The sequence below is a fragment of the Exophiala oligosperma genome (genome assembly GCF_000835515.1).
Source record: "Exophiala oligosperma strain CBS 72588 unplaced genomic scaffold supercont1.18, whole genome shotgun sequence".
Taxonomy (NCBI): Eukaryota; Fungi; Ascomycota; class Eurotiomycetes; order Chaetothyriales; family Herpotrichiellaceae; genus Exophiala; species Exophiala oligosperma.
Window position 1 is genome coordinate 282,835 of NW_015622835.1, and position 26,068 is coordinate 308,902.

At 49.6% G+C, this 26,068-nt stretch overlaps 4 protein-coding genes across 4 annotated transcripts; 1 reads left to right on the plus strand and 3 right to left on the minus strand.

The window, feature by feature from the left end:
• Window positions 1-6,353: 6,353 nt before the first annotated feature.
• PV06_11069 (uncharacterized protein) lies at window positions 6,354-7,021 on the minus strand (the record flags this gene model as incomplete). The annotated part of the gene is made up of 2 exons (XM_016412686.1): window positions 6,354-6,609; window positions 6,675-7,021. 2 exons carry the CDS (start codon window positions 7,019-7,021, stop codon window positions 6,354-6,356), a joined length of 603 nt encoding a protein of 200 aa, XP_016256999.1.
• Window positions 7,022-12,669: 5,648 nt separating this feature from the next.
• PV06_11070 (uncharacterized protein) lies at window positions 12,670-17,213 on the plus strand (the record flags this gene model as incomplete). The annotated part of the gene is made up of 14 exons (XM_016412687.1): window positions 12,670-13,438; window positions 13,497-13,517; window positions 13,593-13,696; window positions 13,758-13,792; window positions 13,835-13,928; window positions 13,987-14,083; window positions 14,131-14,199; window positions 14,268-14,306; window positions 14,371-14,621; window positions 14,683-14,911; window positions 16,405-16,641; window positions 16,695-16,963; window positions 17,066-17,103; window positions 17,162-17,213. The coding sequence occupies 14 exons, from the start codon at window positions 12,670-12,672 to the stop codon at window positions 17,211-17,213; spliced, it is 2,304 nt and encodes a 767-aa protein (XP_016257000.1).
• A 3,926-nt stretch (window positions 17,214-21,139) lies between these two features.
• PV06_11071 (uncharacterized protein) lies at window positions 21,140-21,478 on the minus strand (the record flags this gene model as incomplete). Its single annotated transcript, XM_016412688.1, has 1 exon — window positions 21,140-21,478. One exon carries the CDS (start codon window positions 21,476-21,478, stop codon window positions 21,140-21,142), a length of 339 nt encoding a protein of 112 aa, XP_016257001.1.
• Window positions 21,479-23,948: 2,470 nt separating this feature from the next.
• On the minus strand, window positions 23,949-25,630 carry PV06_11072 (uncharacterized protein; the record flags this gene model as incomplete). The annotated part of the gene is made up of 6 exons (XM_016412689.1): window positions 23,949-24,107; window positions 24,164-24,399; window positions 24,529-24,818; window positions 24,876-24,976; window positions 25,262-25,343; window positions 25,404-25,630. The coding sequence occupies 6 exons, from the start codon at window positions 25,628-25,630 to the stop codon at window positions 23,949-23,951; spliced, it is 1,095 nt and encodes a 364-aa protein (XP_016257002.1).
• Between the last annotated feature and the right edge of the window lie 438 nt (window positions 25,631-26,068).

Here is a 26,068-nt window from a genome sequence, read left to right on the forward strand (position 1 = left end):
GGCCGCTGTTCGAGCAATCTCGGGCCAGAATTTGAATGGTAGTCTGGCATGCGCCAGCGTCGGTCCAACTCGATCGTAAATTGTCTTATGGGCTCTTTCTGCCACTCCGTTCTGCTGGTGTTGGTCCACCCCGGTGACTTCAGCTTGGATGGCCCGTGAGAAGAGCATGAACTTCATTTCTTCTCCCACTTGCTCCGGGATCCGGTCGAGACGTATTCGTCGACATTTCCGTTCCGGGCGCTCGTTGTGGTCGAGGAAGAAGCGGAGCGATTCGATGACAAATTCGTGTCGTCGTGGGATGGGGGTAATTTCTATCCACCCCGTGAAGTCGTCGACGATGGTGAGCCAATAACGACTTCCGTCCAGGCCTTCGTCAAATGGCCCGGCAACATCGATGTGGAGGAGCTCCATGGCATATTCCCCTCTTCGGCTTCGTCCTGAGCGATGGTGAGGCTTTTCATTCATTCGTCCCTGGAGGCACGGGTTGCATGGCTGACGTGGTTCCATGTCCCTGATGCCGTGGGCCTGTCTTTTCAGCCGTTTGAGATTCGCATTGCTCATGTGAGCCAGCCGATTATGCCACAGAGACATCTGTGGACTGACCTGGTAAGCAGGAAAAGTGAGATTCGTCCATAGATTGAGTGCGTAAACTCCATGATATTGGCTTGCGGTGTACAGGTTCTTTCCGTTTGATTTCTTATGGATACTCGCACCTTGGCTTGAGAACTCGACCTTGGCTCCTCGTTTGAGGAGCTGTAGTACCGATATGAGGTTGGCATGGGCGGACGGGACGAGGAGAACATCATCAAGCACAAGCCATTTTCTTCTGCCGCGTACGTTGCATAGGACATTGACTGTTCCCACTCCCGACGGAGTCGTCGAGGTATTGACGCCTCTCAGCGGTGGCCCATGATACACATTGATCTTGACAAATCTCGAGGCGTTGTTGCAGACGTGCTGTGCACATCCACTGTCAATAATCCAGGCGTTGCGGATGGAGAGAGGTTTCGTAGCCATCATGATGGGGATGTGTCCGGACAGGGCCAGGTTGCCTTCGATGTCCTTTCCGAACGCCGCATTCACGTCCGCCTCTGAAGCCTGTGCCGCCATGAAAGTGGGTCTCTTCGGATCCCTTGGGCCACCCGCGTCGTCATCTTCGTCATCGGTCGTGGGCCGTCTTTTCGACGACCTGCGTCTGTCCGCATATGCACTGGCGGATTTGATCCTGCGCTCCTTTCTGTCTTTCCCTTGATTTGTGAGTCCTGGATACTTCTTAAAGCACTCAGATTCCGTGTGGTAAGGTTTTCGACAGAAGGAGCAGTAAGGGACGTTGTACATCTCAATGTGGCACGTAGTCCCATCCGCGGACGGTGTGATTTTCTTGTCTCCGGAACTTCGAGTCAGAGCAAAGGTGGAGAGCGCTCGCGCGTCTGCCGGATGGTTGCCCAGCTGTCCCTTTCGATGCTCTTCTTCGATTGCCTTGTTCTCAATGTAGTCGAACGTGGGCGCTGCTTTGGTGATGTTTCCATCTTCGTCTCTCTCGTTGACGATGTCCATTTGTCTGAACACATGATCGCGGAAGCTTTCGTACTCCGAACCGAGCGCGTGCAAGAAGAAGAATGTTCGCTCAATTTCAGACGTAACGCATGCCGGGTCGAGCAAGAGTTTTTCCGCATGGATTCTTCGAATCTCGGCTCCGAGGGCTTGCGTACTTCCACAGTTGGCTCTGGTGAGAGACATGTACCGTCGTTGGAGATTGACGTAGGTGCCCGAGCCTTCCGGTTTGAAGTTGTCCTTGACTGCTTTGATGAGCGTTTGTATGCGAGTGATATCAAAAGCATTGATTCGCTGTGCCGCATTGTGCGTCAGTTTTGCCGCAATCATTGACGCGTAAAAGGTCTGACGATGGGACCATTGTTGCACTTCCTCTTCTTCTGTGGGCTGAACCCCTCCATCCTTGGCCAGGGGGGATATCCTGATGAACTCCTTGACCTTCTGGTTCCACTTCGACCAGTCATTGGCATTGTCGAGTGTGGGGATGGCATTGTAGAATGCGTTCAAGCCGATCTGTTCAAATTTCGCCGCATCATTCATGGTGAAGGCAGATGCTCTTCGCAGCTGAAGAATTCGGGGTTTGGTGTATTGCTGAGTCGACCTGGGCTCACAGACGGCCTCCGATCTGATAAGCTCGGGGAACGCGGCTCTAAACCGAAAAGTTCAGAGTCTGATACTTCGCTGAGCTGGGTCGCAACGACGGAAGGGCTACCGTCTGACGGATCTGGTGTAGGGGTGTGAGATGGAGGAGCGTAGTCACTGTCGGGTAACCCGTGCCGTTTCAGGTGGTCGTTGTACGACTCGAAGAAGTGAGGGAAACGGAGGCGATCAACTAGGCACCGTGGGTTCTCCTCTAGGAAGGTTGTTGGCCTGTTTGGTCGAAGATTGTAGCGCTTTATATTGCTGTCGCCGGATATTACTTGGCGATCTCCCGTCTCACAACTTGACGAGGATGAGATGGAGGTTTCAGCGCTGCTTCCTGACTGGGAGAGTGGATAAGAAATATGAGAATGTAGATGACTCGGCCTCTGTTCAAGGCTTGGACATGTGGGCTTAGTATGAGAGGCGGCGCGACGGTCTCTTTTAGTATTGCGAAGGGTGGCAATTGGAACAGTGACTGTTGATGCTCGGCGTACACGGTCTTCGGTGGACAGGCGCCAGTAGGCTCCTAAGAGTGCACTTGGTGATAGTGATGGGAAATAAGATTTCTGGATTTGTTTGAAGGGCCAGCGACGAAGGTGTCGAAGGTGCGAAAGAAGGTTAAGCTCGTCGTCCGTCCAGGAATGTAGAGTTTTTTGTGCAGTTTTTCTCCGAGATGGCTGAGAAGATGGCCTGGAGTCAACTCGAGGATCCGCTGCCGGATGTGGCATCAGTGTGTCCGCCCTTATGGTTGATATTTGTTGAACAGGATTTTATAACTTGGATTCCATTTCGTTCGTTTTGGTCTGATTTGGATTCGCCACCACCGAGGATCTGCGACACTGTGATGAACATCGTGACACTGTGATACGCATTTGCAACACTGTGATGCGCATCTGCGACACTCTGATGCGCGTCTGTGACACTGTGGTGAATATCTGTGACACTGTGATGAATATCTGTGACACTGTGAGCAACGCTCAGGAGAAAGGAGTTCATCCATCTCATTTCCCTCAGAGATTTCACGCCCTTTCTCTTTCGGTATCTCTTCTAGAGTTCCTAAATAGTGTGGATTAGCAGATCATTCAGTTCATAGAACTATCACTTGGAGCGGGAGCTTAGCTGTAGGTAATGTTCAGTTGTTTGCTGTATGCGAATCCGGGCTCATAACCTGTTGAAACAAGTGATAGTATTGTTGGTTGTTAGGACGATACTTGGTCTTCCCGTAGAGGCGGGATGACTATCTTATATACTCAAGTTCCTACCCCTTGTCACACCGTTTCAGCCACCGGGATCTTCAACAAGTCCATATTCGTATTCACATTTATTCGCCAAGAATTATTCATATTCGTGAATATTCATGAATATTCACATTATTCGTATTCATTTCGGAGCCCTACCTGGCCTCGCTTTTAATGTTTTCGTTCTTTGAGGACAACCCAGAATCTCCTCTGAATTGCAAACCACTGGGTTGGTCGTCAGCAATGTAAATCCTCGTAGTTGACGGATAAAGACCGTGGAACCACTCACCTGTGATTTCGTCACCCATGGGTGGTCCTGGTTGACGATCTCTGCGTCGAAGTGGCGGAAAACCTGTGCGATGTATTTGTGTACTTCGATGAGAGCTAGATTGCGACCGATGCAACTCCTACTTCCCATTCCAAACTGGAAGCACAGCAGTCAGCGGCAAAGGATTACCAGGACACTGTGATTAGTCAGGGAGGGCAATATTTACCGTGGTCAGATCCCGATTCATGTTGCCGACGTGGGTCTTGTCTTTCTCCGATTCGGCCATCCATCGTTCCGGTACCCATTGACTTGCATCAGAGCCGAAAATATCCGTCGATCTGTTCATCGAAGCTGCGCTGATCCCACAGATGACATTTTTGTCAAAATGATACTTTCCGATTTGTAAACCCTCAGCTGGGAGCACTCTAGGAAGCCGATATGTAATTGAAGGATGCAGCCGTATGCTTTCTTTGACAACGGAGCACAAAAAGGGTAGGTTCTCGCAATCCTTGTAACTGATCTCTTCTCCTTTGTCTGCGAGACCTGGATCTTGGTATGCCTGATCAATTTCTGCCATCAAACGCTGCTTGCGCCTCGGATTTTGCAGCATCGCACCAAGTACGGCTAGAACCGCGACAGTGGTGGTGTCGGCTCCGGCTCCCAAGATATTGACGCCTGCGATCATGACATCTCCTTTCTTGACTGGGTTTCCAGACGGATCCTTTGCATCAATGAAGTGCTGGAGTAAGTCTCGATGTTGGCCTCCTGAACCCTCTTTCATGCGAGTATCCACCCTCTCCTCAAGCCAGTCGAGGAACACGCCGAAAGCATTCAATCGTTTCCCACCAATTCTTTTGACGAGCCATTGAGCGACAGGATTGTTGAACCAGAACATCTGGAACGGCATATTCCCCATGTTGGCCATCAGCCAGAATCCATCATGTATACTGCCGATAATTCCATCGACGTCCTTCTCTTGCTGAATCATGCCGAGAGGTCCGCCTAGGGCGAGTTTGCCCACAACATCAAAGGTCAAGAAGTTGACCCATTTGTCGAGTTCGATGGGCCGGCCCCTAGCCACGAGCTCTCTGAACTTGGACCAACCTTGGTTGGCCACTTCTTGGATAAGAGATTCCATGGACAGCATGGAGGACATGGAGTAAGCAGCCGTAACTCGACTTCGAAGATGCCGATGAAGTTTGATATCCGTGGCCGCAAAGAACGAGATCTGCATGTTCGGTACATACCTACAACATAGAAGGCTGTTAGCTAAGTCGAGGTGTGGCTGAAGACCGTGTTATGTCAAGATGTATTGCAAAATGCAAGGAAAGCCGTACCATGTGTGATACCAATCTGTCTGCGAGATTGTTAGCCTCACGGCATTCGTGGAACAGCGACCTTGAATCCTCCACACAAGAGATAAATCGAAGTACTAACCTTCTGAGACACTTTACCATGACCATAAAGGGCACGAAGAGCATCACGGTCAACAAAACTGACTTCGTTGGGCGCGATCCTGACGACATTTCCATATTTCTCGTGGAGTTCAGTCACATCTTGCAACCAGCTACCTCTGAAGTAGCAAAGATTTCTCCAGGCCTGGCTGAAACGGGCCAAGAATGGCCCTGGAACTTGAGATAGCTGATGAAACCAGCAATAGTATATGATCTGGACGAGGTATACAACAATTAAAACTGTACCCAAGATTTTCCAATCTGCTTCGGCGAGATAGGAAGCAATGAGCGAAGGTGGTTGACCAGCTCCGTCAGATGCCGTAGACGTCGTGGCATTTCGATTCGAGAAGGCCTCGGGGAAATTCATGTCTGCCGAAAGCAATATAACGTCCTCAAAGGAAGAGATGTCACTCAGTATGCCCTCACAAATATGTACAAGTCGCTGAGGTCAGTCCACGAAAGCTTCTGTGGCCAGTATTCATATGCCAAGTTAGGGAGGATCGTGAACATGGCCCAGGACATAAGCTGTTCTATTCCATTGGCCCCCACACCCCGCACCCCACGCCAGGAAGAGGGCTCGGAATGGCAATTTGCTCCTGCCTCGGTCAGATGTGGGCGCTCCGCGGACGAAGCCACTTCATCCCAGGTGGGCCCCGCCGCGGACTTTCGTGACCATGCGGGATGGAAGAATGATGATGATCATGACCGGGGTTAAGGGGGTAGCCATAATTGATCAGGGAGCTACCAAATATCCCTACGTGCTTGGATCCTAACCTCACACATGATTTGTAGAGGTCGAAATCGCCTAATACCCTCAACGCAAATGGTCGGTATATATAGTTTCAGTAAACGATCTCTTTTCCGGTTCATTCCTTTAGATCGACAAAACTGGGACCTATTTCTTGTACCAATGAAATGTCTTTGGCTCTGTGTAGGCCAACAAACCCTCTTCACCCCATTCGCCTCCAAGCCCACTCTCTCTGTGTCCGGCGAGGTGAGCATGCGGTAGAGGTCTTTCAAATCCATTGATCCAGACAGCACCCGCCTGTATCTGCTCTGCCAAAACAAATGCCTTATGCACATCAGAAGACCATACTGCGCCTTCCAGCCCTGTTTTTGGTATCATTGACCATCGTAATGACTTCTTCTTCAGTCTTCCATTTCATCACAGGTACAATTGGTCCTGCACCGGGTTAGCTAATTGTCAAAAGGGTCGGGAAGGGCGAGGATGTACCAAACTGGCTCTTCCTTGACGATGATTGAGTCGTCGGGAGGATTGTCCACCACTGTCGGTTTCAGCATGAAACTGGACTCCGACCCTGTGTCACTGCCGAGAGCAAAATTGTATCCTTTGTCTCGACAATCCTGAATGAAGCCTCTCACAATTCCATACTGCATTGCATTCTGCACAGGGCCTAGTGATATGCCGTTGCCATCCTTATTTTCATCAGCACTCCAAAACTTAACCACGTTGACGAATTCCTTCAAAATGTGTCATAAATGGACTCGTGAACATACATCCGCTCGCTCGCGAGACAGTACTGTCCCGAGTTGGTGAACGATCCGATCGCAACTTGCACAGCGGTCTTAGATATATCGACGTCAGGACAAATAATCGAGGCACCATTACCTCCTAGCTCCAGTGTCAATCTTTTCAATGTAGGTGCAGCTGCAGTCATAATGGCCTTTCCGGTCTTGATGGATCCTGTGAAGCTGATCTTTTGAATTCCGGCATGTTGACACATCTGAGGACCCAAGCGATCGTCCCCGGTCAGAGCTTGAATGACTCCCGGAGGAAACAGGTCTTGGACCAGTTCAACGAACTTGAGCGCACTGTACAATTGCCAGTGCTCAATGCCGCGCATATTTTGCCCATGGCAAGGACAAGAGGATAGTTCCAGGGGCATATAGCGGCAATGACACCAACTGGAACTCTGTGAATCGTAAGCTGAAACTATTATCATCCTGGATGATCTTCGGTCTCATCGGACTGAGGTTGGCTGGTTGTGTCTATGTTAGGGACCGGCTGCAAGGAGGTGGTGAGGATACCATAAGAAACGTACAGTGATAATTTAACCATCCCAATGAGTGTTCTACTTCTAGTTTTGCAAAACGAAGCTATAATGTCGTCAGTTGGAAGATCTTTTAGCAAGGAGGCTTTCTCACAGGTTTCCCCGTCTCCAGATTCAATAGCAGAGCCATCTGTTCTTGTTTCGATGAAAGCACATTGTAAGCTTTGCGTAGACAGATGGCTCGCTCCTGCCATGTGGTTGAAGACCAGGATTTGAACGCGTTGGTCGCTGTTTTCACTGCTTCTTCGAGGCCATCAGGCGTTGCTAACGGGACGTCCCACAATTATTTGGTGGTGGAAGGGTCTACGGCACGCCACGATTGAGCTCCGGAATGTAGTCCACCACCTATGCAATTATAGAACCGATAGAACTGATCGTCCTCCATTGTGCAAAACTGTAGAGCTACTTCTCCTCTTAATTTCGTCCAGGCCTACGAAATGAAGTACTTTTGAGTGGTCACAGAATTGTCACGGCCTGGTTGTCTTGTTACGTTTTGGCCGAGCCGATGCTTGGTATATCCACAATCCTTTGGCGAAGATCGGGATGCTCAGCGCGCATCGAAACGTAGGTACCGAGGTTTTTCACCGAGGGTGCAGCTGGCATAATATCACCCACATGCAAGTCCGCCTTGCTGATATAAAGGAGAAAGTCAACCGTAATGTGGTGGGAAGATCCTACGCTGCCTGGTTCGTCTATTTTACTCCATCGATCACTAATTACAGGTTTGTGTCAGTGTGCCTGCAGGCTTGTACCAAGACGTTTCACGGGAGCGGGAGAGATGTACTCATGAACCCAATTTTTGAACTACAGATGTGCATGATCTGCACTAGAGACAATCCCTTCAGTTTCTAGTCAATTGACACCAATGACCTGTTTGGAGGGCCTTGACCCCGAACTATTCGGTCTTCACTGCCGAATCATATCACAATTTTGTAGTCACTAGGCTTGAATTTTTCGGCCATACACCATTCTTTCCCGGAGCTAGGATACCATTAGGATCCAATGCGTTCTTGATTGTTTCGTTCAGCCTCATCATCGAGTTGTTGTTAAAATTGTATGTGCTTGCGATCTGGTCCATCAGCGCAAGATGTGTTCGATATTCGCCCCAGCCTCGTGCAGCAGCGTCGTCAATTAGGACTTTGATTAGTCGGTGGGCTTTTTGTCGACTATAAGGATCCTTCTTATCGAATACTATACACACAATATGATGCATCTCTCTCATTCCGACGATAAAAGTCCCGATGAAGTCGAAGCCGAATTCCTCACTTCGACGGCGTGTGACTTCATATTGCGCCACAGCATCCTCGCCTGTTACCTTTGCAATGGGGCTGAAGAAGAGATGCGAACCATTAGGAAGCCAGTCGACCCATTTTAGCTCGGTAGTGGTCGGGATCCCTTGGAGCGTTAGGTGACGAGTTTGTAGCACAATGTTGTCGGGCATTTTCCTCTGGAAAGAAAAATTTGGCTCCCTTAATTGAGGAGAAGGCGGCTTTGATAACCTGCCACATCGCCGCTCGAATTGGCTCTGGTCCATAGAGTGCACCGTAGAAATTCCAACGCCCAATACCAAGAGAAGCTGCAATAGCATCTAGTTCCGTGTTATTTAGTGGCTCATCCTTACTCGTGTAGCTTTTGCGGTCTCCCTAAGCATTGTTAGGTTTACCTTGATACACAAACACACAGAAAGGGGGGAAGAGGTGATTTACCATCACTGCAGCATCAAGTAGAATATGTCGCAATGTAGGGACATTCTGGACGACCATGCCGACACGAAGCGGGCGAATTATTCCGATAACCTGGTGCAAATCCTCGTCCCGTGGAATGGTGATCAGATATGATTGATACCCACCGGGGTTGACCATTAACCACATCCCCATCTTGACAACAATTCCTTGGAAAATTAGCAGATGACATGTCCGCATCAGAAACAATAGCTTACCAAGGGACGATTGCGAGAATATTCCGTCATTGTAAGGTCCGAAGCCATAGTTAAAAAGCTGCCAGCACTTGTTTGGTTGCTGTTCATGTGGTGGTAGAGATGAATCCGCGCCTGGAGAGGGCAAAGAGCCCATCCCGGTTCGAATCAAAGTCCCATCTGGAAGTACTACCTCCATACCACAATGCATCATCCAATGATCGCCATAGGGTGTATATCCGACACCTCTCTCAATGGTATTTCCAATGATAGAGCCGCCACCGAGATCTGGAACGTCGACCCATAGTTTATCCCGAAGATTGTTGGCTACTAAGTACTCGTGTAGAGCGGAGAATGTCACCCCTGGCTCAAGGAGAGCGTATGCGCCATCCACATTGACCTCAAGAATTTTATTCATATGCCGGCCCATGTCGAGACCGACACTTCCTGGCACTCTTGGGGCAGCACCTCCGTAGCCAACGTTACGGCCAATCGAAAAAGGCCATACCGGGATCTTGTATGTGTTGCAGATCTTCATAATCGACTGCACATCAGGGACATTTCTAGGTGCAATGACCGCAGAGCTGACGAGACTGGTCTTGTCAACAACGTGGAACATGTCGTGGGCTTTGCCCGGGTCGAGGTAGTTGTCATGATAAAGCTCTGCTTCATCAGTGATCACCGTCACGTTCTCGCTGCCCAAGGCACTGGCAATCTCCTCAACAAATATCTGGAACTTGTCATTGTCTGTCTCCGGAGGCAGTACCAATGGCTGTTTGGCGCACTGTGACTCTTGTGGCGCGCTTCCTTCAGGCTGCCGATAAGCCAGCGGCTCGTTTGCGATGGTAGAGGTTGACATGAGTGCGTTGAATTTTTCAAAAGGATATGAGGAGGATGGGGAGGATGATTTGGTATGCTGGCTTCACTTTTGTTCTGGACTTCATGAGTCCCCCTGTACGGACGAGTAGTAATTAACCGAGGTCTCGGCCTATAGTACCGGATGCCTCTCCCGTGCCGCTCCCTCCGCTAGCGTATTGCGGACCTCCGCTGCTCTAGGCGTGTAAGATCGCCTTTTCGCGAACGAGACTGTTGGCCATCCGAAGGACGCTTGAGAAATCCAATCTTGATGTTACGAATCAGGCCTGACCTCAGGCCGCATACCAAGCTGTGACGACAGCCAATGACACCAACAAGAAAGGAGAGCCGAGGACAGGGCGACGCGCGAGGAATGCCCGGTACGAACCTCTGGCTAAACTGCGGGTATCACGTGACCTATGCCTCTCTGTTGTCTCCGAGCAGAGGAGCAGAGTACACAGAGGAACACGTCTATATATACACGGTCGTTTACATAGCTTTACCACGTAGTCAACTTCGTTCACGATCATACCCATACCTTTTGGATTGTGATCACTTCGCTCTAGTATATTGCCTCGCTCTATACTCCTCGTTCTCAGGACATCACCCCTATACCTTCCACTTGTCTAGAAACCTTTACGTGTTGTGACACCATAGGTGGAGCGAAACGTAACACTTGACTGTCACGCCAACTTTATCCGTGCATGTCCAATGCTTCTCTTGTTGTCCTATTCACCGAGCACATGCAGACTGTTTCAAGCAGTGTCTGTTACAATTACTATGCCAGCGGTCGCCGTTACTGTACAGGCTGCTTCGACATGGCATGACGGGGTTTCCCAGCCTCTTATCGGCTCGAAGGCATTCCACATGCCATAGATCGATCCATCACTGAGAATTTCTGTCCTTCCTCAAAGCAGTGCATCGCATGACACCAGGCATCAATCGTGGTGATGAGAGGCTCCCCGGGATCGTCCGAGGCTTTTTTCCTCTTCTTTCGTCTCTTCAGTTAGGACTCAATACACCAGGATGACACATTTAGAGCCTTTGGCATCACTAGACCGTTTCCCCAGCAGTAAAGGGGGCTCACTCCACCTGGCACGAAATGTTCGTCCATGGTCAACCTACTCTAGGTGGTGACATCAAAGATTCAGGAGCATAATGAAGACAGGGTTGTTCCGAAGGTTCTCTTGGATGCTGGCCATCGTGTAAGTCAGCGTCTGCTTGAGGCCATCGATCGGATATGCGACTTTGACAGTGTTAGGCAGATGTTGGTCGATTTCATGCACGACTCTGTGGAGAATATCAGGGTTTTGTAGGTGTAATAACAATAGTGTTAGGACGTCCGAGGTGATATGTGATTTAGCAACGCTATCAAATGTTGGTAGAGCAAAGTTGTTGTGGAACGAGAAGTCCTTCAGGGTTGATGTCCACTTCTCTCAGTCTCACTCCTGTTTCGGGATCCGCCATATCTATGAGACAATATAACAGGTCCTTTCCATTTGTCGATTTTTCAAGCAGTCTTCGTCTCACACAATTTGTCGTCAGGTCTACAAGCTTTCGTCTGGCAGCGAACAGCCGCTGAGACCACACTAGTGGCGCGTACGCGCAAACCTTGAGATACGGTAGGAGCTCTGGTATCTAACCCAGCAGCCAAGCCAGGTAAATATGATCGTTATCGGAGATAATTTGCTAGGGCCTTGATTCTTCTGAGTCAAAACTCGGCGATACGCTAAGTCTCCAAGAACATCCATAACGAAGTCTGAGATCAGCGCCTTGAGGTCGAGGACAACAACATACAAGCTGCCAGCTTGGTCCAGTTCAAGGTATCACGAAGGCGCTTGACGTGTCTGTTGATTCCAGCTCCTCGACCGATTACAGCAAGAATTCGTAGACCTTCTGGAGATGTCTTATGGAATGTATCTGGACGAGTTTAATGGACCCTGCTGCTTTTCTCTGGTCATGAGAAAGCTCATATTTCCATCTTGAGTCTCGAACAAGTTGCGAGTGAAAGCTGTGGGTACATCGTAGAACTTGGTCTCGGGCAACAACCTTCCACCTTTGTAAATCAAGCTGGTGCGGACTCGCATCGAAACGCGAGGTCATTTGATCCCACTCTGACTACCTCACCATAATGCGCATACACTGCGGCCTGGGCAGGAAGTTTCGGAGCACATTGAAAAATAACGTCAAAATCATCCATCGTGATCCTGGGTCCCCAGGTTTATGTCAACACCGCAGAATGCCTGTCGGAATGCCGCCGTACACCGTGACACCGTGGTCCCGAGAAAAATGAGACACCTGCGTGCGACTTACCCCCACACTGACCTCACGGAAGTGCTTGAGGTGGTCCGGAGTAGGGGAGTAAATAAGGACGAGATGATTGGGGTTACAATTGTGGGTACGGTTCTCTATGCGTACTAGCACTCGGAGTGTGGGTGGTGGCTAACCCGGGTGCGGGGAGGGGGAGAGCTGAATACTATGATCGGTGGTAGGGTGCGATCGGCAGTACTTTATAGCGATTCTGGACGAGTCTCGCTGGGTAGAAAGATAGACAAATCATCAGGTCGCGTGGGTGAGAAAGTCGGCAGTTTTATCACGTCTCGCTTCCTTCTCAAGTCCTTTAGCGTTGTTCTCACACATTGAATTGAGTTACAGACCTTCATCAGCAATCATGGCCATTAGTCCCTTTATTCCCGTTCCTTCAACGGAAATACTCGAACGACTTCCAGGCAAGATTCCCGTCACACAAGTACCCGAAAACGTCGATATAGAGGCTGGAGTAAAGACCATACTCTCGAGCTTGCTCATTCGAGATTCTTCACAGGATCAGACCTGTTTCACCGAAGATGCCTTGTGGCGAGACTTTTATGCGCTGACTGGCACCATTCGAACTTTCTACTTCAAGAATGTTCCCCAGCAGTGGTCTCTCCTTTCCAAGAGTCACGACGTTTCTGCTGTGGAGATTATTGCTGGATCGAGCAGCATCAGGAAAATTGGGTCAGAAGCATCATATCTGGAGTGTGCAATCAGGTTCACCACCTCCAATCCAGAGACCGAATGTTCAGGGTTTCTTTCTCTAGTACCATCTCCCACGGGCTCAGGTTGGAAGGTATGGGTGTTACGGACTTTCCTCGAACAGCTGCCAAGCCATGGTAACGGTGATGTTCTTGCTCCAATCGCAGAGTTAGGATCCCGAGTTTCGAACGGTGTTTCCTCTCCTACAACCAGCAGCGAGGCGACGAATAGTTACACAGCTCCAAAGAACGGTGCTGAAGAGCGGAATCACGCTCCTGACCACTTTTTCGCCGTGGTTATCGGCGGTGAGCAGTCGGGTTTAAGTACTGGCGGGCGTCTGAAGGCATTAGGCGTTCCTTATGTGGTCCTAGAAAGCAATAAAGAAGTGGGTGATACGTGGCGATCGAGATACGAGTCTGCAAGGCGTATGTTGTTGGCATCTATAGAAAATTACCCCCAGCGGAGCTAACGCACCTTTTATAGTCTATACAATCCGTGAATTTGGTGAGCCACCCACGCACGCACGGCCTTGGGCCTTGACAAGGGAAAATGGTTTCATGTTGTCCTGACTGTGCTCAGCACATCTACCGTTCGAACGTACATTTGGTCCTTCGTATCCAGAATATCTGGGTAAGGAACATCTGGCGGATGGACATCGAGATTGGGCACGAAGATATGGCATCGTATGTACTGACAACCTTTTTGGAGTTCTGGAGTGTTCCTCCGGTTGACATTTGCTCTCAGAACATTTGGAAATCTACCAAAGTCGAGACCGGGCAGTGGGATGAAGAACAGAAACTTTACACCCTGTGAATCAACAGAAATGGTACCACTCAATATGTTACCGCCAAGCATGTTGTTATTGCTTCAGGTGCAGGTTCTCAAACACCCGTTGTGCCCATCCTAGATAACAAGGTGAGGTCCTAAATTGAGCGTCTCTTAACAGTCGGTTTTTTTCTAACGTCGCTAATAGGAGTTATTCCGAGGTCAGAGTCTACATTCTGTCGACTATATTTCCGCCGACAACTGGAAAGGAAAAGTTGGCATTGTAGTAGGCACCGCAAATACCGGTAAGTCAGAACACCAAGTATCCTAGAGCTGCTGATGACCTTGATAGGTCATGATGTCGCCGACGACATGTGTGAGGCTGGGATGCAAGTGACCATGGTCCAAAGAAATCGAACTTGTAAGTGCTACTACAGAGCCGCGCCGAGAACATATGATTTATCGACTGACTTCTTGATTTATCTGCAGATGTATTGCCAGTCGAGTATATCGAGGAAGGATATCACCGTAAGCCCTATTCGGAGGTTGACTGCCTTGAAACAATTCAGCGACTTATTGATTTTACGATCAGAGATCTATAATGCCAAAATTCCGATCGAAATCAGCGACAAGATCTTATACTCGAATCCAGTCTCGATCGATCGGATCCTAGGCGGAATCACCTTTCATGCAAAAGCTCGCGCAGAATCGGAACGTTGGGCTTCTCTTGAACGTGCAGGGTTCAAAGTTGACCCGTATGGGGATATTCAAGAGGCTCTAAACATCCGTCTAGGAGGCCACTACATTGATGTGGGGACATCGGCCAAAATCTCCAACGGATTGGTACGCATCGTTCAATCCAAAGTTCCCGACGAGAGGGATAAGACTGACCATGCCGACTCAGATCAAAGTCAAATCAGACGCAGCTGTGGTCGCATTCACGGAACACGGGCTGGCATTCTCAGATGGGACCACCCTCGACGCCGATGTGATTGTGTTCGCCACCGGATTTATCGGCAACCTACGAAACCACGTCGAGCGGACCTTTGGCAAAGACCTTGCCGACCGCGCGGGCGACAGTTTTGGATTAAACGAAGAAGGAGAAGTTCTGGGAGCATTCAAGCCACTGAAGCGTAAGTCTACAACCATCAATCGCCGAGGTCCTTTGATGTTTTTCGTTCCACTGTGTCTACCTCTCGGATTGAAGAATGGTCAACGCTGACATATATGTTCTCTGTTGCAATAGAGCCGAACGTATGTTATATAGGCGGATCACTCGGTCACGCGAGGTTCTTTTCGAGGTTTCTGGCCCTCCATATCAAAGCCGAACAGATTGGAAGTCCACTGCCAGTGTATAACGGCTGCAAACAGACGCTGGAGAGTACAAATGTTTCGCTCGTTGAAAAGAACGAGAGTAATTAAACTAGATCCGGACAACCAAGAATTAACAATACTTTTTACGTCGCATGCATTTGAACTCAGTATGATACTATTCTCACTCGGATTTATGTGTGCTTTAGCCACCCTTACTCATACGTCTCTGAGATTGTGAACTGTTCAATTACAAGGCGTGCGTACAAGTAAAAAAGGCACAAAGGACTTTACGTGCAGGGTGGTCCCTTGATAGAGGATTACGATTCCGCCTCACGTTAATATCATCTGGTGACCTACCTGGGTTCCTCTGTCACGGGGACAACTCAGAGAAGCCCAGTTCTCTGCCTGCACTCTAGACTCTGCCCGAAAAGGACGTTCACCAGGTTCTTCTTGACCATGCAAGTCCGGGCAACCTCGGGCCTCGAGTAGGATCACCCTGGATTAAAATTCTCTTGGCCGATCTATGTTGCGGCTCGCAAGTAGGATCATGATCCTCCGCTCTTTCGACCGCGACTGTGATATGGCGAGAATCTCATGAAAAGCGGCCTCCCGCTCTTTTTATCGGTCTACACGTGCTTAGAGAGGTTGTCAGGGGCCAAAACTGCGTTCCGTGTACATAGGCTAAGTGAATTGCTCATTACCAGAATCATGCGGAGGTACACCAGTCCTAACTAACTATACTGCGCTTGTGTACTCCGTACTCGTAGGGTACACGACTACTAAGGACTGTTCTGATTTATGCTACTAAGTGCAATAGAGTGGCCTGTCCCGATGACTAGTAGCCACAAACCAGAAACTAGGAGCGCCACAATTACGATAATCAGAGGACACAGAACGAGTACACGGAATCCAATCTTGGCCAGTGGCAACCTCCATCATAATATTAGAGGATTTGAGCCGCGCGATTGGATCCGGCCCGCATTTTCCTCTAATGTCACGGGTTGACCGGTATACCCCAGTAAATGGAGTTCTGGTGGCGGGGAACCACCCATAGCTCGGCAACACCACCTCAATGTCGGGGACCCGGGGGTAGCGGTGTCAAACCGGGTCCCGTGGTGTTATTGTGATCAGTCCTTGACCTGGAGCCTCCTATCGGTCTCCTAGGTGCCCTCGGTTGCGTGGCGTACATTCTACGTACCTGTTTCCCGGAAGGTCGAAGTATAACCTCAGCTGTGCAATCTGACCTGCGCTCCTGGCTTCCATAACGATACAATAACTGGGACCGAGAATAAGACCTCTGTCCTACTTCAAGTTGCGCAAGGCAAGCTCAGCATTGAGGAGGTGGACATACCGATACCAGGTGAAAATGAAGTCCTTGTCCGAGTCAAGGCTGTAGCTCTGAATCAGTACGACTGGAAGATTCTGTACGGCCGAGATCTAACTGAACCGACAGTCCTTGGTTGTGACTTTGCAGGTGTAGCAGAGGCTATCGGCTCTAATGTCACCTCAGTGAAAAAGGGCGACCGTGTTGCCGGATGGGTCCAAGGAGGTGACAATGCCGCATGTGACCCGATCCAACTTCGCATGTTCACAATTATACAGGAAACATCTTGAGACCCAAGGACGGCGCTTTTGGAGAATTGATAGTCGCGCCGGCGCATGTGATGCTGCACCTTCCAGAGACCATCTCATACGAAAGCGGCGCGGCGCTACCGGTTCCCGTATTCACGGCAGGAATATGCTTGTTCCACACCATGGCCCTACCTGGATACAAGACTACAAAGCAACCTGAGGACGATGTACCGGTGGTGTTGATATATGGCGGTGCCACGTCAATAGGGCTGATGCAGATACAAATGGCCAAGCTGTGGGTACTCCGGTGTTTTCTGACTCGTGGACAAATACTAAGTGACCAATACCACGCACGACAGGGATGAGAGTACTGGCAATTTGCTCACGCGTGAGCTTTGAAGTGGTTAAAAGCTATGGAGCTGACATGGTCTTTGACTATGTAAGTCCGTCATTGACCAGAGTGACACTTGTGCTGACTGGGGAATGTGTATTCGCAGCAAGAGCCCGACTGTGCACAAACGCTATCTCATGCCACAAACCAACGTGTAAGGTATGCCATTGATTGTATCAGTGACGAGCGATCAGCAGCCTTGTTCTCTGCTACCATGGGATCTGTGGACTGCATCTACCTCAGTTGTACAACGAGTGGGCTTGATATTGAGAGTTCCAGAGTAAGGACCGTCAAAATAGGTGCTTTCACGGCCCTAGGGAGGGAATTCTCCGTCGGGACTGAGATGCCAGCGTGTGTGATCGTGAAGGAGGACGTGGAATTTGCCAAAGGATTTACAGTTTGGGTTGAGAAGTTGTTATCTAAGCGGGTATTGAGACCGCTACCAACGAAAAGAAGGGACGGTGGTTTGAGGACTATCATCCATGGCTTGGATGACTTGAGTCGGGACGAGTACGAAGTCGAAGATTGGTATGTCCTCTTCCATAGTTCATCTATTTAGACCTCATAAATTTGAAATGTCATCTAGTCTACTACATACGCGGTTGAACAAGGCAAAATTTGCCATTTATGAATGAATAGAGCTTACAGCCTTGTCACAGCGTTCCCTCATCTCTGCGTACCTACAATGGTGCGGATGTTTGCTCCGCCCTGCCGAGCTGCCGTAACACGTTGATGAAGGCTCTTGAAAGGTCCCACGTACGCATATTTTGTAGCAGTCGAATGGTTTCCTGCAGCACTTGTGCGCCACTCGATCGACTTCCCAATAGTGGAACTCCGCAAATTCCAACAGGCATGTTACCTCCTTCACGAATCCACTGTGAGATTTTGAGCGAGTTCGCCTCTCCCGGCTGGAAATGTCGGTCCAAGAAGATAGGCGTCTGTTCGTCGTCGGTGGCTGCATGCATTTGTGGCTCTTCTAATACTGTTGCAGCACACCAGAGCGCAGCGCCGGCGTAGAAGAGGTGATAGGGCTCGTATGGCGCGTTGAAAGGTAAATCTCTACTGATCGCCATGATCTGGGCGCTGTGATATGCGACGCTACGCAGTCTGACGGGATTTTCTTTGGCCCATGCTTCCATTCTTTCCTTGGCGGTTTTGTTCTGCCCGGAAGTTCGAAGTAGAACGGGAAGCCATTCCATCAGATCATTGGCCCCGTAGAGATGGCATATGTGTATTATCAAGGCTCTCCCGGCGTCGTGAGCCAGTCCTTTGTCGTTGGTGGACCGAGTAGGGTCAAGAGGTGCGAGGTAGCTGTCGAGCTTGTTCAAAAGGTTGGTCTTGTGCTCCACGAACGGCCAATGTTCAGAAACGACGTCCATCAGCGGCGACGTCTGTATTTCCTAGATCGACCAGAGAAATTTCCCCATTGTCAGCACCAGGACGTGTATATGCTGTCTGTCGCGAATTTGTACAATCCCATCAAGACTGGCATCAAATAAACTCCGTGCAGCAATGCGGAAACTGATTGGGTCATTTCCAGGCGAGCTTTGCGGTGAGATCGCGGCCCATGCGTAGGCAGAAGCGGCTTCCCAACGGGCAGCATCGTCCGGAAGGGCCGACATCATATCGCCAGAGTTGAATGACGGTCTTTGATTGTGGAGGAAACAAACACGTTGCTGCGTCGAATTCCTATTATGCTGGTCGTCAACGACCAGTGGTCGATCGATCAAAGGGTTCACTTACATAAACTGCCCAACCCAGCCTCCTAGTCCTCTCGGTGGCGACCCAGGAGATCCATGCGGCTCCGGAGCTATCGTCGTTCACCTCGGTCCTCGTCGAAGGCGAAAAGAGCCCCATATGTTTCGCATTTCGGACCAAAGACGGTCTAATGGACTCAATGTACTTGAACAGCCTTTTTTCGCCGCTGCAGAGACCATAGACCCCCTGAAGGAGTTGGGCGGCAAGATATGGTTCTGTTTTGGAAATATGTGGATCTCGTTCGGCCTGTTGACTCTTAATATTTATGACATTGCCTTTATCGGCCAGGCATACCACTGAGATAAGCAAACGCCGATTCAGCTCGGCAAGCGCATCCGCAAAATTTCCCGCACCATCCAGTCTTGTGAAATGTGCTCCAATAGCGGCCATCGCAAGTATGAGCATTTCCGGTGCAAGGTTTGGGTCAAAAGTGGGTCGGTGGATGAAACTGATCACCTGCATTCAAAGTGAGTCAACGCGCAATTCGGTCGCAGTGCAAGCAAGCAATACCGGGTTCCACGTTGTGAAAAACAGGTCGATACAATGGTCGAGTTTGTCCTTCGAAGGGAAATTTGCAACTGAAATCGGAGCCCACAAAGGTCTCTCGATACCTAGCTTGATAGCCTGCTTAGTCCTGATTCTGGCTGGCTCCGTGAGTCCTTCCAACTGGCACTGAGATCCAAGGCGGACAATATTAGAATGATTGCTTCCAAGGTCGGGAATATTAGAATGATTGCTTCCAAGGTCGGGAATATTAGAATGATTGCTTCCAAGGTCGGGAATATTAGACACTCGTCCAGGGACTTCTACGTCATCTAACGGCCAGGTTTCTTTCTCGGGTTCGTTGCCCTGATAAGCAGCCGCAGGCTGTTGAGCGTTGTAGCCTATCTTGCGAGGAAGAGAATAGTCGACCTGATCAGTAGCGGTATGAGGCGGTGTAAATCCTGAAACGTTTAGGTCGTCGTCCTCGCAAATGTTCTGGAACATCCAGTGTGTATCATGGTTATCGAAGGAGGTGAAGAAGTCATCATGGAGAATCGTCTGCGCTGTCAGGGATCCAAAAGGTTCGTGCGGCTGTTGATGCGATGGGTTCGGCAGATTATGCGTTACAGAAGCATCTGTCGAGGATTGTAACGACACACTAGGAGTCTGTCTAACGGCCACGGTAGAGGAGGTCCAAGAGTCCACTGGCGGCACCGTGTAGTTCATCTCAGCCGATAGCGTCTCATGGATAGTTGCTTCAACATCTTTGCTTTGATGCGTCGAATACATTGCGTCGAGCTGCGAGCACACGCGCTACACTGTGGTTGATCTCCAGAACATTTTACTTCGGATCTGTTGTGAATCAGCACTAGTTTCCGCAAGAATAAAAAAGTCGGCACTTTTGACAACGTTTGCAAGCCCGTCTGCGAACTCTGCGAACTCTACGATCTCTTTGATACCTTCTCAAATGGCGATTGAGACTGTCCCTGTCGGTTTACGTCAGCCAGCTGAAAAGGCTATGATATGAAAACGTACTTGCGACCGAAAGTTTTATTACAGACTGAACAAGAATGCATGTTTAGGCGCACGTTGAATCATCTAAGGAGTTGGGTAGAGGCGGGCGACTATACTGAACTGTTTGTGAAGATGATTACGGGACTATGTAAGTGAGTGGCGAGTAAACTATGACAGTGAGCACCTTCGGCCGACCGGGGAATCCGTGGGGTAGAAGGATGGCTGGAAGAGCGACCTATCCCCACTTTATCCCTTGCCCGGACATTATTATCATGGATTTTTCGGGGCCCTCAAGGCTTAATTGAGTAGCGCTCCGTCTACCTCATTACACATGATTGTAGTGCCAGTCAGATGTGGCGGTATCTCTGTTTCAAGAATTCTGACGAACGCTGATGCGGGCCGTTCAGGTCTCAAGAGCTTCTTATCCGAATGAATCCCCCGTAGAAAAGCTTGCATCGCCGGTGACATGGCTGCTGCGAAACGGTCAGCAATGGCTCATCGTTTGGAAACTAAGATTCCCTTTTACAGTCGTTGCGGGCATTGGTCTGGGTATCTGTGTCCACGGCGCCAGGAGAGATAGCGATGCTTTTAATGCGAGGTTCCTCCAGCGGAAGACATGAACACAGGTAATTGAGTGTAGACTTGGTGCACGCATAACATGTCCACGACTCGGTGGGCCGTGAGCATATATCTGTTGATGTTAGAATGATGTTTCTCCCGTCTTGTAGGAGGTGTGTCCAAGCGTGTTGAATCTGGAATCCCGTTGTGTTAGTGTGACTAATCATTGGGATTGAAAGTAATAATATCATATCGATCACCGCAAAGAAATTTATGTCGAAGGCTTTCTCCAGTCCGCAACAGTCAGCGTTGGAAATGGCCCAGTACGCTTGACTATGGCAGCATTCAACATCAATGAGTTGACACGGCCGGCTTGCTGAGTCGCAGTTTCCACTGCTTTTGCGCTCGTAGAGCTTTGAGAAACGTCTCCAAGTACGAGAAAGAGACGCTGAGGGTTCTCTTTGCTGAGACGTTCCAGCTTCTTCAGATTAAGATCGACGGCAACGATATGCGCCACTCTGGATGATTGCAAGGCTTGTTCTACCACCTGAGTCCGATGCCATTGCCAGCTCCGGTTTTGATTCTGTAACGTGTCACCACTTGCTGTCATGAGCGATGCTGCATTGGACCTGGACCCACACCACTTGATCCGCCATATTTGTTCAAGATGAACCGAAGACACAAGACAATTCCGAGTTCCAGGTGCTCCTCGTTTCAAAGTTCACCTCCAAGGGCTGGATTCGATGACCGTCCCCAGATAATATAGTCATCTGGACGAATAAGAGTGTCTGATCCAATAGTGGAGGCTAGAACCCCAGTTCGGAATGGTAATTACCCTTCACCACCTGTTCCCCGATCGTGAGCCTCTCCGAGGGGGTGTACGAAATAAGTGGCCCCTAGCGACAAGGTTTTGCTACGGATTCATCTTTCACGCTCGATAAGTATATCTTCAGATCTATAGATATGTGTTAAAACTATCTGGTAGGAGCCTTTAGAGTCTAGAATATCTATAGATAGTATTTTTCCATCACCAATAGCTTGTTGTTATATGAGAAAGTAGAAAACCGAAGAGGGTGCTAAAGTCGCTACCAGGCAGGACCCGTTTATTTCGTACCACCCCTTCCCTTGCCTGACGTCTTCCGGCGCGGGGGTGGGCTTTTGAAGGTCATGACCAAGTCTACGCCGCAGAGTTCCTCGCAAAGTGTCTTGATGGAGTATCAGAGAAGCTGGAAATGGATATGCTTCATCTCAAGACCTGGAAGAGGAGCCAACATTCTCGCCTGGAGCCCAGGTATCATGTCTTTGAAAACCCGTGTCTCCCAGGTGACCTGATGTTTTTCTTTCGATTCCCATCCAGCAAGAGCCAAACCCACATCTATTTTCCCAGTCGGGCTCTCAGAAGAGTCCAATTGGGCGAATGTATCGGAGGTACTGCGACACAAGAGCTCCCTCCGGATATCAGGCCCGCATATTTGTGTCGCAGTATCTTTTAACTTGGTCATAGCCTGCAAATCTTTCGCTCTCTCTTCAGGCGTGCTGTTTCCAGTGAACAGTATAGGTGTGAGCCCACGTCTGATAGTGACGGCTCCAGGCGGGTCTTCAGCTTGAAGATTGTAGATGCCGGCTCAAGCAAAGGTACCAAACGATCGACAGACACCGTTGCTGTATGATTCGACCATTCTGCCTCATTGTACCAATTGATCAGTCCGGTCTCTCTCTCGTCAGTAGCAACAGCATCCTATAACTCACCAATAACCCAAACAAGAGCATTACTGTCTTCTTCAGTCCTGCCCCAGCCAGACCATAGATATCCCTTGAGGGCTTTTGCCTCCTTAAAAGCCTTCAAGATTTCTCGACCTTTCTCATTGCCTTGCTCTTCTGGCTTCGCAGACTCTGGCAGATGAAAGAGCACAAATTCAGTGGTGGTTGACATGATGTATAGATCAGAGAAGCGGGTCTGTGTAGAGAAGTTCAATGGTTACCGCCGTTATTCCCTGCGAGCTGTGGCAAGAGAAGAACCCTCAATGTGATGGTTCGGAATCTTTGTCTCTTATCAATGACCAAATTTTATCGCTGGAGGTGGGGACTTGCTTGACAATTGTTGGTGATTCCGATGTCCTAGACAAAACTGAGGGCGACGACGGGTCACTACAACAAGGATGTGCGTGCTTTCTCAAGCTTCGCAAAATAAATGGGACATGAAACTCGCGAAGGCTCAATCCCGAGTGTCCGGACCCATGATCTCTAAAGCTACTTGACTCTCTGTTTCCTTCTGGCGCTTGAGCTCTGGACTACACTGGGGCAGGGCCGTGTACCTTGCCGCGATGCAATCACCACCACCCCAGCTCCGAGGGCTAGTACAAATAGAGTACGGAATAGGCAAGTTTACTAATCCACAGTAGCTGACAGCGGCTGCAGTTCCGGAGCATTTCCAATTAAAGTCGGAATATGGGTGACCGAATCATCGTGTCCTTGGTGAACCCTTGCCCGTCTACTTGCACCCCCAGCACCTCCCCGTGGCGCTCACGAGGGAACGGGGTCCAATATGTCTGAGTCGCCATTATCTGCTCTCGCTTGGCAAGAGAACCTCATGGTGATACTAAGGGATGATGAGTGAGGAAGCTAAGGCCGAGACATTGTCACAGCCTCGCGCAGCGTCATTCGCAAACATGTGAACGACTGAATAGTAAAGGCGTGTCGACGTGCAGGCATGTCACTGAATGGCCCGTGGCCAGGTCTTGACCGTCGTGAAACGAAGGCGGTTCCGGGACGGCTGAAGCCCGCGAGACAATGAAGAAGCACAAGATAATTCTATCTGAAGATGAATTCATTGGTTTTGTTATGGCGTATCTCGTGGCTAGGGGACTGGAACGGCAAGACCATGTACTATGCAGCAAATTCATTTTTCGCAAGTGAAACCCTATCTCCAAGTTGCAGCCGCAGCGGCTAGGAGAGATGTGTTTGGGCTCATGGAACTCGGCAGGCGAGAGAATAGTGCTTATAGTTCCAAAAGCTCGTTCTGCTCTAGCACTAGGATGTGTCGCAAGAGTGTATATATTCCACCGGCAGCCATAAATCGCTCAACTACCTGGAGCATGCAGAAAATTGATGGGTTTCTTCAAATACCAAGCCAAATTCCAGGTGAAATCCGTCCCAGGTACATGGAATAGTCCGGGAATCATAGCAGTTGCGAGCCTTTCGTCCTCTCCAAGACGCATCCTCATAATTTTGGCGAATATCTAGGAGCTAATCAGCATGGTCACCTGAAAAGGGCGAAGTTGGGTAGGATAAGTACCTTCTGCGCTTCCTGTTGTCTATCATTGTTTTTCAGGAGTGTTGGGAAGGTCCTATTTATATCCCACTCGATCTGTTTCCGGTAATCGAGGAATTTATCCGGGTCATCTCGAAACTCTCGCTTCTCTTCTTCAGTATACTGGAAATCCTTGGGTCCTTCGTCCCTAGGGTCAACAAAACCTTGTGATGGCACTATCCATGTCGGTGACCGGACGAAAGCTTTCATGTGTTTCACGACTAATAGTCCACTGATTAGCGAGTTCCGTGAACCCAGATGTGCAGAGGGGGTTGGAACCTTCTTGGTTGCAGCTTAGGGACTATTTGGATTCCCAATCCAGCCAGTCCCTATAAGTGCGATACTTTTACCTGTAAAGTCGTAGTTGTCTTCCCACCCGGCGGAATGGCATAGGTGGCCGGCGAAAATGTCCAATCCGGGGATCGCTGGCCATTTCCATGCAATGTGGCAGGTCCTGTCAAAGGTATAATTCCGGCTGGGATCCTCCGGTGAAGATACCTCGAATGACAAATTCCATATGCCCTTCTCTTCGTCCCAGATAGCGCTGGTGAGCTTCTGGTTGTAGGTTATGTACTTTTCTATGTGGTGTTTTTTGGCCACCGCTTTGAGATAGGCGTGGATTTCGACAGACCCGACATAGCTGCACATTCGTCAACATGAGGCACTGTAGTGACTACGGGCGATATGGGTTGCTTACTAGCTTGAATAACCGGGATTGGGTTTGAAGGTGTAGGTATAGGCGTGGGCGAGTACGTCGCCTTTCGCAGAGTGAAGACTCGCGTCAGTAAAGCTCTCATCCTAAATTCAACCACAACAGCATGTAGGTTCTTGATTGCATCGGTAAAAGATCTAGAGCCGGGGATGCATGCCGAGTCGACTCTGACTTCGGGGTGGTGGCCAAAATGGCCTCGAAACCCTACTTAGGGGACGAAGGTGCGCCGAGTGATTATCCTAGCTTTACGAGGTGTTTCTGAGCCCTTCGTACAAATGAGATTCAAGAGCCGTAGGTCCAGATATGGTCCAAGAAAGCATAAGAATTGGGGTTTCAATGTTGCCAATAAGGGTCCGGGATAACACGGTTACCGTGGAAACCCTGATTTTACCGAGGAATTCTGGCGCCCGCGTTCGCAAATTCTTACGTTGACTTTGAATTGTCGAACTGGGTCTGCTATACACATTAAGTATATCCATTTCATTGTATTCTGCGCCGCGTCGAACTTCTCACCTTCTCCGGCCGGTTTTGCTTGCATGTGAGACTCGCTCGTATTGCAATATGTTGGAAGCAATAGTCCAACCCTCTTTGGAGGTTGACATTGTCCAGTCGCCGCTACCTGTTCCTGGAAGTGGGGAAGTCTTGATTCGCGTGATTTGCTCCAGCTGCAATCCGAAGGACTGGAAGTCTGTGGTTTTCACAAAGACTGCGGCTAACTCAGGTGATGACATAGCAGGCATGTCGAAAGTGTTGGCCCAGATGTGGTCACGTTGAAAGCTGGAGACAGGGTTGCGGCATTTCACCCCATGGGCACAGGTGGAGGGAGTTTCGCCGAGTTCGCTATCGCACCTGTGGCCACTACTTTCCTCCTACCTCCCAAGGTCTCTTTCGAAGAAGTATGTCGTGCTGCCATCCTCAGAAGCCCTATTGAAGACCATAACAACTGAGATTCTTTTCCTCTGAGCAGGGAGCCAGTATACCTTTAGCAGCCCTCACAGCAGCTATTGGCCTTTATCATTCTCTGGGACTGAACTATCCTTGGGCACCAGCAACAACATCTACCCCGCTCATCATCTAGCGTGGGGGAGCGTATGCCGTGAAGTTTGCCTGCAGGTCTAACTTGCATCTCATCATCGCAATTGCAGGGGCGGGTCGAGCGCTGGTTGAGCAAATCATAG